We start from the raw sequence: 13,392 nt of genomic DNA on the forward strand, positions 1-13,392 counted from the left end.
GTACAAACATACACCAAGTGATCAAGTTTGGAACGAGGCGTATAAACATGCACCAAGTGATCAAGTTTGGAACGAGGCGTATAAACATACACCAAGTGATCAAGTTTGGAACGAGGCGTATAAACATGCACCAAGTGATCAAGTTTGGAACGAGGCGTATAAACATGCATCAAGTGATCAAGTTTAGAACGAAGCGTGAAAATTCACATCAAAGGAAGCAATGGAAAACTAACCTTACAGTGAATACAATGATTCGCTTAAATAAAAAGCTGCTAGAAAATAAAATGTTGTTTACATGTCAAGCATGTTATTTGAAAACGACTAACATCAAGTAAAACATTTGAAAGGCGTATGTTATTCACATATTCATGACTTAAGCTGAGCTAAAATGCAGTTTTGCCCTGCTGAAAAAAATGTAATCAGAAGATTGCACGATTGGAATTAAATACCCTGTCTCAGCGATTTCGGCGCGGCTGGCTTCGAGAGTTCTGAACATAGCTAAACATGGGATAATTCTTCTACAAATACTGTCCTTGTATGCATTATTTGCTTTTCGCATGGGGCAGTGTTCAAATTATAGTGTAAGTACGAACTTGAGTACCTACGTTTTGTACTAAAAAATGAACAAAGTTGGAAGTAATCAACGCAGATAAGCTTACGTAATAAACAACACAACTTTCAAGAATTTGCCTTCACTTTACCTCGAGGATATACCTGACGCTGAAATTGAAAATATGTTGCGTTCTGAAATTAAAAGAGAGGCAGTTTAGAAAATATAAACGAAGTAGAAACATTCCGCAAAATCAGGGGTATTCAAAACGACAAAAAATACTCACCTTGATTTATCTCCCCTGCTCTGTCCGAAACTGGAAAAACACGCAGTCTAAAAGCAAAGCAGTGCGTTGCATTGTGGCGCCCACAAAATTAACCTCAATACCTTGTTCCTTTGACCTTTGCGCGACCACAATCCTTTGCATTTTGCAAGAAAGCACTCGCAAGGCCCCATAAATATATTTCTGTGCCGATTAGAGTTGCTGCCTTGCTCGGTCGCTTCAGGCTCCCTTGCTGCAGCAGCAATAAAGGAAAACTAACAATGGAACACTGTTATTTATTTACAATAGCAAGATGACTTGTTAGTGGCACAATTGAGCGATTAACATTTTCGAGAGTCTTCTGTTATGGTAGCAAGAATAAAAACCACTCGAGGAGACTGTTGACGCAATGTGAATTCAACTGAGAAAAAAACTGACTTGTTTCAGACTGACACCCACTCAAAACAAAACCAGGAATGTTCTCCTTACCTGGACACGCGCTTCTATCCCGACTAGCTCGTAACTTTACTTTAAAAGGAATAACGACACACACTTATTTATTTACAATAGCAAGATGGCTTGTCAGTGGCATACTTAATTACGAGAGTCTTAATCATATAGTCATAATAATCATAAAAAATAGTATCGGGAACCTTCACCTTACCTGAGCTAGCGGCTGTTATACGTGCAATTAACTCTGCAAAGGTAATAATGACACACTGTTATTTATTTATTAATGGTAAGATGACTTGTCAGTGGCATGATTTAAGCGATTAACTCTTCGGAGGCAAACAAACCAAACAAAAACAAAATAAAAGACTGACTCGCTACAGACTGACACCTACTCCACACAAAAACACGAGGTTCCCTTGCTTTACTCTCCCTAAGAAAAATAAAGGAGTCCTCTGAGTCTATCGGTTAAACCAGCGACTATCTTGCATGCAGGCCCGTATGACCGGCCTGGAAAATGAGAGGGCCGATTTGGTAGACGAATTTTAGCTCTAAACTTTCGTGGATTTCTGTGTTGTACATCACTGACAAAAAGAAATGTTATAGACTGCCACAGAATGTCATGTTTGTTAAACTGAATGGAGTTAGGCAGTTCGAGCGACTGATTTGCATCAGTGAAAACAGACCGATATCGGGTTGACGATGAATCGAAAACATGAATTCAGACAAAATTCTTATTAAGGTGAGTTGAATAAGAAGACACGCTGCGACAGGGATGAAAAACCTGTGACCTTTGTGGTGTATTTATCAACAGATGAAATTAACGCCCCGTCCACAGGTATCCATTTTTGTTTGAAAACGTAACTTTTTTCGTTACGGATTGGCCTTCCGTTTTCATGCATGTGGTGAAAACGGACAACGGAAATGCAACTTTTCCTGACACGTTTGCCACACCGTTATTGTTTTCTCGTGTGGACAACTAAAAAAGAAAGAAAAGTTCCGTTTTTGGAGACCATTTTCATTGGATACCTGTGGATGATAGGTAAGAACGCAAAAAATAATAAATAAATAAAAACGTCTGCACTTTCAAACGAGAACGGATACTTGTCGACCGACAAATACGATTAAAAAATCTATGTGTGGATAGAATATTTTTAAACAACGAAAAAGCTTTGCAATTCCAAAACAAAACGGATACGATGGATTGGCCTTCCATCTATACGTTTCCGGTGTAAAACGGTCAGCAAAAACGCAACTTTTTCAAACACGTTTGCCAGAGTGGACATTTCTAAAACGGTATGGACGATAGGCAGCACGGTAAGAAAGTTTGCGCTTTCAAACGAAAACGCATACTTGTGGACGGACAAATACGATTAAAAAACGTTACGTGTGGATAGGATACAGCTGTTTGCAGAAATTTTGAATGCCCCCCCCCCCAAAAAAAAAATATCGTTATATTAATTTTAAGAAAAACACGACACTCCTGAGTTTTACGAACCATATCGTTATATCCATATATCCAACATTCTTGTGCACAGGCTTTACGCATTTACTTTTCATATTCAAATTTGCAACCAGATTACAACAAAAGCGTTCGTTGACTCAGTGAAGTGGCGATTTGGCAGATTAATTTTTGCTTTAAACTTTTGCGGCTTACTGTGTTACCATGATGTAGAGAAATGCCGTAAAATACCATTCATATTTTTGTGTGTTCCAACAATTTATTTAGGCCTTTTTTCTTTTGAAACTTCTTTTTTCAGGATTTTTCATCCCTTTCCTCCCCCCAAAAAATAATAATAATGGTCTGTCCCTTAGTTTTAACACATCGCTAACGTGGCTTATAATGAGTTTTATGATATGAATTTTATGATATTTTGCCACCAAAATGTGCTTGTCCTTCATATTATATATATATCAATTATGTATTTAACAATTATTCCACGTGCGCGCGTTGGATATGAGATGATAGATAGCCAACGAGGGGCGAAGCGCCGAGTTGGCTATAATCATCTCATATCCAACAAACGCGAGTGGAATAATTGTTTTATTAAAAACAATCAAGAAATATTGTAAATTATGGCTGGTTTCTCTTAGCAAGAACAACCAGAAGACCATTTTAATGATCCCTATCCTCGAGCATGGTATAATAGCTCATATACCATGGCCGCTAGGCCAATCATATCCCTGGAATTGCATGATACAATGATCCATTTTTTAATAATTTATATTATTTATTATTAAAAACTGGATCATTGTATAATGCAATTCCAGGGATTTGATTGGCTTAGCGGCCATGGTATATGGCCTATTATACCATGCCCGAGGATAGGGTTCATTAAAATGGTCTTCTGGTCGTTCTTGCTAAACGAAACCAGCCATAACTTACAATATTTCTTGATTGTTTTTAATAAAACAATTATTCCACTCGCGCTTGTTGGATATGAGATGATTATAGCCAACTCGGCGCGTCGCGCCTCGTTGGCTATCTATCATCTCATATCCAACGCGCGCTCGTGGAATAATTGTTAAATAGTCAATATCTAATAATGCAGATAGGAAAACTGGTGTCCTCTGCAAAGTATTTTACATATTTTGCAAGCTAAAATGGTTAACATGTTTATAAATTTTATTATAATTATTATTATTATTACTATATTACTACTATGATCATTATCCCTCAAACGTCAGTAAAATCGAGTCAAATCTAGTCAGTGCACTGACCAAAGAGCGTTCTCTTCCATTTGGACTTACTCGTCATCAAGAAGGGTTTGCTATAAAAACGCACAGTCTCTTTCTCAACTCCGTTGAAAACTGACAGCTCAACAAGCAGCTGAAAGAGATTCCTCTTTTCCATTTCCACCCTTGACAGCTCGTACACCGGGCTAACAGGGCCATTGTAAACAGAGTCCAAGTTTACTGCGAACAAGTACTATAATAATAAAATGAAAAAAAAAAAAAAAAAAAAAAACAGAGATCAATTTTACAGGTTTGTTTGTCTGCAATTACAAAAAAAAAAAATTCTGCCATTCGTCTGCAAAGTGGAGCAAAACCCCGCTAACAAAGCCATGTTAAGGACGGTGCCTACTAATACCGCAGTATTTTTGTGCGGCTTATGACTATGCGAGAAAAGCAGATCTTAGCGAGGCGTATTGGAATCCAAAAAGAAAATTGGGGGTAACCACGCTTCTTTCAGAGATTATTAAGCAATAATATCTCCAAAAAACGCCAAAATATAAAGCAATGTATGGGATTTTTTCCTAAATTGAAGTTTAATTATCTCTGAAAAATGCATGGTTACCCCCAATTTTCTTTTGAGATACCAAAAGCATTTGGCAAGTTCTGCTTTCTCCGTATAGTTTTAAACCACGCAAAAATATTCCTGTATTAGTAGGCACCACCCATAGGAAACACGAGTATCTCGAGATGCGCAGAACGTATGCGCAGTAACAATAGTAGGCACCGTCCTTAATTTTAAGCAGGGTGGTATGGGTGTTTCTGTGACTAATGAAATGTCTTTTTTTTTGAAGTGTAAATTTGTCAACAGACTGTACCTTTGATAGATTTAATTTAATGTGAATAAATGATAGAGTTAATTTTCAGTAGGTGACACAGGCTTACTCGGAAATAGAAAATCAGAGTTCTCCTAACAGGAGTACAAATGTGGAATCTTTGACCTTCCAATTACTAGTTCGAATGCTTTGCCACTGAACTATAGGAGACTAGGAGGAGCTACATGTAGGCCATTAAACTAGGTTCATGAGTTCTTAATGTTTCAAAATAAAAACACAAAACACAAACAGACCTTATCGCTACTTTGTTTTGTATGCATCACTTCAAGCTGCACTGGTCCATTCTCATCCTTTTGAAGTTCTGCAGCTTTTGGCTCCCGGAGTACCCACACTTTAATCTCCAAGATTTGCCCCACCTTAGAGCCTGCTTCCATCTGCACTATCCCATCAAGGATGCGCTCAACCCCCTGTACAAAGATGGTTCTGGTCTCCAAGGTTATAAAGCGGACGTATGCTTTCCCTTGAAAATCGTCGCTTCCAGGGGATCTGTGTAACTCTGGCAGTGCAGCTAAAAATAGGATGGAAGAGGGCTGGTACGTAACTATACTGTATTAAACAAACCTTAGGTTACAGACTCATTTTAATGGTAGTTTGCACCAGTTTCGAGTGACTAATACTTTGACAGCCTGTGCGGCAGGGCCTGTTAAGCCTTGGTCGGCACCATGGCTAGAGGAGGTGACATGATAAAAATGCCATCCTCACACACTGATTCTGACACTGATGCTATAGATAGTGGCTATACTATTCACGGTTAATTTTTCTCATTCGCATTACAATGTTATCCAACGTGGATGGGAGGCAATTTTGGGCTAAAACTACAAAATAGCCCGAAATTGCCTCACATGCTAGATTTCATTGTAAATCAAATGAGCAGAGTTAACCGTGAAAAGGGCTATTCAGATTAATTGACACTTAGGTGGTGAAAAAATTAACCTTTATTCAAGAAAATTATTTTCCTCAATATCGTGCAAATTTTCAGATTCATTTTTCTGATTTTAGAAATTGTTAAATTAATTAACTAACAAACTTTAATTTGGCTGAAAAAAAAAGGCATTTTTTGATAAATTAAAGTAGCCCCACAAACCTTAGGAATAGCCTTAACTTATATGACCTGCTTAAATTATGATATTTAATGAGTCAGTCTCACCTAATCCCTGTGCTAACTGCTCTTTGCAGGCCTCAAACTCCTCTTCTGAAATGCTGGTTTTGAGTTTCATCTCACTAAGGCCAAGCTCTTTTAAAACTTCTGTTGTTACAAGTGTTTCTTGGATCACTTCATTTAGATGGCCACTTTGGTAATCTTCCCACAATGCCTCAAGCACTTGCAATGATCTGCATGAAACTGTTATTATGAGACTTCCTAGTCTGCTGTCCTGGACATCAACACCAAGCTTTATTCTCAAGTATTCTACCAGTAAGTTGAAGGAGTTCTTAAATGATAAGATGACATGCCATATATCAACACTGTCGGGAGAGGAAATCTGCTGATTTGTTTGAGGCCTAAGCGAGACTGCTGCTTCTTCTGCTTGTGGTTGTTCTGTTATAGGTATGCACACACTGCCAGTCTGTAGTCCAGCTTCTTGCGGGCACGGTGCAGTGGGCAAGTGGCCTGATACAATAACTGTATGGATATGCATGACAACATTCATTAGTTCCTGTTGCTTGATATCCATTTGCTCCAACTTGGTATTAGTCTGCTCTAGTTTCATTTCCATTATATCTTTAGTATCGATATCTTTCTTGTACCAAGACTGAAGTTCTGCCAGGGATTGCGCTAAATCTGGTGTTAAAGGATCACGCAAAAACTTGTCAATTGACTTTTTCCACTCATCATTCTTTGCAACACTCAAGCTTCCAGCAATTCTTAACAAAGCCTCACTGATTTCTCTCCAAAGGCCGACAAACTCTGCATCAGAAATCTCCATGTTCTTGCTGTGGCCATAAACCTCATTACGATAAAATTTAATGCGTGCTAAGTCTGCTTCAAGACAAAGGTCTGTGCTGTTTGGCAAATTGTCCCAGCCAGTGACAGGTGGGGTGAGGTTACAAATGTTTCTGAACAATTTGAAAAGCAATGTAATGTCAAATTCAGTGGAGTTTCCATGCACTCCTGGGGATGGGTAGAGGAGAGTCCACTCTAATTGGTTGATGACATTTCGGTTTCTTAGCTTCTGCAGCTGTGCCTTGATTACAGGATCACCCAGCTTTAAAGGAAGGTTCACCGGTGGATGAATGGAGTCAAACACTTCTCTCAAAAGTGTAATTCCTCCACACACCAGAAGCCGAGTTAGTCGCTGAAAATTAGCCTTTTTGTCAGTGGCATGTAATGCACTTTCTGCTGCAGATGGAAGAGCTGTAGCCATGGAAACACTCACTGAGTAATCCTATTAAGCAACCAGTTACGAAACTTTGATTTCTTATAATAAAAAGAAAAAAGAAAGACTTAGAAAAAAAAAGCAAACTAAAAAGAACTAAAAAAACAAAACAAAACAAAAAAAAAACAAAAACAAAACGAAACAAAACAAAACACACAAATCAAAAAGCATCTGGATATTATTTTAATTAAAAACTATCCACACCCTCTATCTCCTGAGCTATGCATGAGTGCTGTTTACATACTATATGATGTATAAATAGGACTTGGAAAAGTCTCACTCGAGCCTACAGCTGTAATATGCCCACATGGCCGCAGCCTAGTATTGCTATTTCCCCTTGGACAGGGATGCTTTACCAATTCCATAACATAGACTCAATTATCGATAATCAACCCTCGACACGCACTCACAAGTTCGGGTATCCATTAATACACCTGGGTGGAGACAAGTTATATAAAGAAAAGATTCTTTTCCAAGAAAACAACACAGCAATGCAGAAACCAAGCGAGCTTCAAACCATCAACTCTGCCATTTTCCAATTGAAAGTGTTACACGACCACTTTACTGCTGTACCTCCATTGATCGTTTACTAACAGAATTCAGATTGAGACATTTTGATGTAAATTGCAAGTAAGGTCTGATTCAGTCGCCGTACCTCTCGATCCCCCAAACAACTGGTATGGCAGTGGTCCGACAGTTGCACAGTGTCTTAATCAATTTGGTCTCACAGATTTGAATTAGGCAGAGCAGAGCTTGCTGCATTAATATGGCATTGGGACAAGTTCAATTAATACAGCGACACCTTTCATTTTCCTCACTGCTATGATGTATGAAGGCTCCTGATTGGCTTAGGTCTGGTGGATTGACCAGTCAGCATGAATCTTGTGTGTGAAAAAGGTTCCGCAAATTTGGTTAGACAGCGAAACTGACAGTCTGCGTCCGGAAATCCTTTAACGGATGCATGCAGTTCGTTTGAGAGTAGAGAAATGGAGAACACGAGCCAGAAGTTCACTATTTTGGCCTGGCATCAATGGTGCAATAGATGAGATGGCTTCTCAATGCAGCAGGTGTTTAAAAGGGGGAGTATCACGAACATTTGATGTAATTTCAAAACCGAAAAATGTTTGTCTGACAACAGAAACAAAAAAATTGGTGGCTAGGTTTGTTATAAATTATCTGACTCCAGTGCAAAAAACTGTCGATTAGTGCCTCTGGCCAGGGACAGAGTAGGTTGCAATGGATTGAAACTTGAAAAATATTGGGCTAATGTTTTTCAATTTCTCGTAATTTTGTTTTCAAAATGTGCTAGAACAAATCACGAGTCGTTCCTGTCAAGAATGGAGTTGATTTGTCTCCTCTCATTGTTCTAGAATTATTGTGTAGTAAAGTGAAGGTCTTATTTCACCATTTTTAACAAAAGAGGTCAATAAAACCCCATGATACTTCCCCTTTAAGCATCAGCAAAGCAACCAGAGGGAGCTGGTGATACCGCAGCAAGTTCCAGAAAGACAATGGGCTACAGTTTGCAGCTCAGTATCCCGGTTGAGGTAGCACCGCTCAGCCATAAGGATAATGAAGCGGTCATGTTGGCAATGAGAGACATGTTCGCACGTTATGGTATCCCAGAGAGAATAATTGCTGACAATGTTTCATTTAACAGCATGAAATTTAAGAACTTTGCCAATGAGTGGGAAATAGATGTGGTGACGACAAGTCCACAATTCTATCAGTAGCATGGAAGAAACCCCTGCAAAGTTACTTATGAGTAGAAAGCTGAGAAAGAAGCTGCCAACTCACAACGATCGACATCTTATTGAATCCAAGCCCAGGTCAGTCACTTATGTCCGCCACCAATTTCTGTCGCACTAACAACGTAAGAAAACACTTTATGACCGTGCATGTGGCACTAGGCCAGTTGCGGCACTGGACCAGGGAGAACCAGTGAGATGTCCGGCAAGGACGCGAATGGATGTCTGCAGTGGTTGTCAAGCAACACCAAGCCCTTCGATACTTCATGGAGGCAATATACACCGTGACGTTCTGCCGACCATGGAGACACCTCCAGTCATTAGCCCAGCTACGGTACTAGCCAGTAAAGAGCCTAGAACTCCTATGCCATTAAACAGCGAGGCTAGAATTGAAAAGCGGGTGGTAGCTTGCGGCCAAGTCACAGCGAACAGCCTTACATTCAGGCAGCTGATCAAACCATGAAGAGGAGTGAAAAGAGTCGAAGCGAAACCAAGCGATTAATTAACATCGAAGCTGCACACGCTGAGGTTGACTTGTTATACGTTTAGAGGCCAAAACTTTGTTCTCGCTCAGTTTTGACTCTCTGATTCGTAGTTTCGTACGCTTTGCACTAACATTAGGGAGATTAAGAAGCTACTACGGCGCCGGCAATACGAAAGTCACAAAACAATAGGAGTTAATGAGAAAACAAAGGCCCTGCATGTGAGTTGTAAATTTTGATACATTTATTCGCCGTATTCGGCCAAATGACGACGTGAAATGACAAAATAAATTCAAGGTTTTGTTAAGAACGTGAGCACATGACGGTAAATTTTTCATCTTCTGTCTCAACTTGATGGCCGTTCCTACCTGTTCTGTTACTGGATAGTTCGGCCACATTGTAGAAGTTGAGCGAATCGGAATAATCACGAAGTAGTACAAGTAACCCGACGTAGTCAATCGAACGTTCGGTAATCGAACTCGCTCGATTGGGTTCGGTAATCGATCTCGCTCGATTGGGTTCGATTGGGTTCGGTAATCGAACAGTAATCGCACTCACAAAAAAATTTGCCAATCGAACGCAATCGAACGTTAGATAATCGAACAGTTCAACAATAGAACATAATCGAACACCTCAACAATCGTTTTGCAGCAGCTTCGGCATACACCACTTGCCGTTTTAATAGAAATCTACTTTGAGGTAATGAGGACACATTTAGCGCTAGTGCGTCCAGATTGAGTTGCGGAGGTCGTTTTATAGTATCCAAGCGAAGCTTTAGCGACGACGGTATAAATCTTTAAAAAATATCCCCGTTCGGTGTTATCCCGAGCGATATAAAGACAGTTTACATGTTGTACTGAGCTGTTCATGTTATATTTATATTGTGAATGAATCAATTTCGGATCAGCTAAACAATAAAGATTTTAGTTCATTGAAATGTGTTAAGATCTCTCACACTGGCTCCTTTAGTTAAAACTCAGTTAAAGAGTGAATTCCTTCCAATTATACTAAGAGTTAATGCTTATCAATTTTGTAAACCATTTTGTTTTTCTACGGAACCCAGTCGAACCCAATCGCTCGATTAGAGTTCGATTGGGTTCGGTAATCGAACTTAATCGAACTCACAAAAAAGTTCCAGTTCGATTATGTTCGATTGCCGAACCAATCGAACTCCAATCGAACGATTGGGTTCGATTGGTTTTTGGTTCGGTTTCGTTCGATTGACTACGCCGGGAAGTAAAGCGAACTTATATTTTCAACTGACATTTTCGTTGGCGTTACTGTTTTAAAACGAACGGCATAAAAGGGAAGATGCTAGTCGAGGTGGGTTAGCTATAACTAAAAATCATTCTCTATACGAAAAATGATTTCATTCCAACTAAATTGCTTAAGACACGAAAAACAAAAGCGTCAACTTGAAGATAGTTTGCATAAAACACCTTGTCAGCTACGCATGAGCGCCGCTTGCATACTATATACGATTTATAGGCTATATGTAATATTTCACTGTTTCTTTTCGAATGTTCACTAGTCGAGTTCATTCAGGTTGTCAAAATCAGGAGCAGTAGGCTTAGTGCCCTCATAACAAATGCAAAATGGTCGGCAATGTTCGGGCACGTAAGGAATTCAGATCAGTCGAGTTAACAAATCGAGGGCAGTTTTCTATGGTCTATACTCTTTTAGTATAAATCTACTAGTGTTCTATCACGAATGCCGTTCTCTGATTGGCTACGCTACTCGCTATCTATTCTGTGATAGATAGTGAGTAGAGGTTTTCAACAAAATGGCGGCCGCTTCGTCCCGTTTTCGAAGTGTCTGCGATGAGGATATAGATAATTTACTTGTTTAGTTTTGAACGACTAGTAGATTTATACTAAAACAATTAGATTATTCGCTCTCGATTTCTACGCGTGATAGCTGATTCGGGCTGCGCCCTCATCAGCTATCACGCGATAGAAATTTCGAGCTCATAATCTAATTGTTAAAATTGTTAAATAGACCACAAAATGACGTCAAAAAATGTTCAAAACTCAAGTGGAACCACGAGCCGCAGGCGAGTGGTTTCACTGCCAAGTTTTGGACATTTTATGGCGTCATTTTATGGTCTATAAGAGTATAGACCATAGAAAACTGCCGTCGATTTGTTTTTTACAATAACATGGAAAAAGTACGAGCGGAATTGGCTATTTTTTTCGTTGAGAAAGCGCGCGCGTTACATCTGACGTCATTATTATTGTCTGTACTCTTATAGACAATAGCTACGAGCCAATCAGCGCGCGGGAATTTGGACAGTTATTGTAAAAACATTATATAGATTAGCATATGAACATTAATATATGAACATTAAAATATTTAGTTTGTACGGTAGCCAAAAATTCGAAAGTCAGAGTCGCACAGTAAGCGTACAAAGTTCTTTGAAAATCTTATCTGCTGAACGACAGCATCCAAACTTTATAACATCTTGTCCCTTCTGTTTTTAATATTAATGAACAAATCAATTAGATGCTTTCTTGAACATAGATTGGTCTTTTGCAAGATTGAATTCGTTTCCCAACTTTTTTAGATGACCCACTTACCTAAAGCTCCGAACATTGTTTCATGAACATTTTTTTTTTCAACTTCGATGTTTTTTATGAATCTATTCATTTCCAACAACTTAACCGTGCGTATGCAAAACGACAACAACTTCGAGTTCTGTCAGAGATCCTGAATAATTAATTAATATAAAACCCTTTACCTCGAATCTTACCTCTCTTACTAAATCATACGAAACAGCTACAAGGCTTAAAATGTGAAATGATAAAACCTTTCTGTCTTACTTGTCACTAATGCTTGGCCTTTGTGGTACGTTGTCGTATTTGTATTTCCACTTTCAATTTCCGCTTTGGATGGCTCACTGCTCGGCTGATTACAGCCGATTGAAAAACATTGTTGGGTCTCCAGAACCTGCTTTTCTTTTGGTCAGCAGCAAGACCGAGATACGTACGCATGCGCCAAAATGGAACTCGTCCCCAGAGCCCGCGTGTGTTTTAGGCCAGCGACGGCCACACGTCGTGCTTCCTCGGCGCTGATCAAAAGGAACGCAGCCTCTGGGAAGGAGATTGCGCCATATGTGAAGATTTAATTCATATTTAATGTCCACAGCATTTTCTCTCTTTGTTTTGTATGGAAATATTTAAATTTTGAACTAAAAATAATAGAAATGATAATAATTGTGAGCTCAAATATTTGTATTCTGGTCTTCAAAGTTATACGTTAAGAGCGGTTGTCAGTAACTTTCGAGAATCCGGCGACAGAAGCGAAAATTCGAATTTTTTTTTATTTGCCCCAAAAGACCCTTTTGGTGAACTATTTTCAAAAATAATATTCAAAAGTTCCAGCGAATTTTTATTTTGGCAAAAATTGGGAAAGTTCGAAATCGGCCAAAACGCGACCGATGGCCCGATTGAAATTATGCAAATTACTACATTTTTAAAACTCTCGTTCAAGACAAGGTAGCGTTTTCTCGAGTTGACACTTTCACAATCGTTTTTACATCCCCTGTATTTGCTTCTAAACTATATTTTATCTCGACCTGAACATTCTTTCATTTAAAGTTGCCCACGTAAAGAATACAATGTTTGCTATTCCTTAGATAGAGTGATTTTTGCCATATTTCAGATGACCATATCATCAAGGGTATACAAATATACTGGTAATGAAATCACTTTTTTGAACGGGCAATTGTTCTTATTTATCATGTTAAAATATTTAGTTTGGCCCGCGAAAAGCGAGCGCGCTAGGTCGAGATGTGTGGAATGCACTTTGACACAATTCGCCATTTCAGTACTTCATGTTCCTCCTGTTACTTTGCACTTATCAATACACTTCACGGAAGCTTTTAGATAAAAGCCAAGGTCTCTGTGTTCATTTCATGCTTTTATACACGTAAATAACTAGCTTCAAACTTGAGTGCT

General features: G+C 39.0%; 1 protein-coding gene across 1 annotated transcript in view; it reads right to left on the bottom strand.

The window, feature by feature from the left end:
• The window catches only part of LOC146475733 (uncharacterized), a 27,104-nt gene extending 14,768 nt beyond the window's left edge, over window positions 1-12,336 (bottom strand). The window contains exons 1-5 of the mRNA XM_085115440.1: window positions 12,186-12,336; window positions 5,979-7,215; window positions 5,065-5,339; window positions 4,014-4,191; window positions 1,477-1,509 (exon numbers count right to left, since the gene is read on the bottom strand). Of these exons, the coding sequence (XP_084971566.1) occupies window positions 1,477-1,509; window positions 4,014-4,191; window positions 5,065-5,339; window positions 5,979-7,194 (1,702 nt within the window). The 5' untranslated portion in view covers window positions 7,195-7,215; window positions 12,186-12,336. The remainder of the gene's footprint in view (window positions 1-1,476; window positions 1,510-4,013; window positions 4,192-5,064; window positions 5,340-5,978; window positions 7,216-12,185) is intronic.
• Window positions 12,337-13,392: the final 1,056 nt, after the last annotated feature.

The sequence above is a fragment of the Pavona decussata genome, unplaced genomic scaffold (genome assembly GCF_977016875.1).
Source record: "Pavona decussata unplaced genomic scaffold, jaPavDecu1.1 SCAFFOLD_83, whole genome shotgun sequence".
Classification (NCBI taxonomy): Eukaryota; Metazoa; Cnidaria; class Anthozoa; order Scleractinia; family Agariciidae; genus Pavona; species Pavona decussata.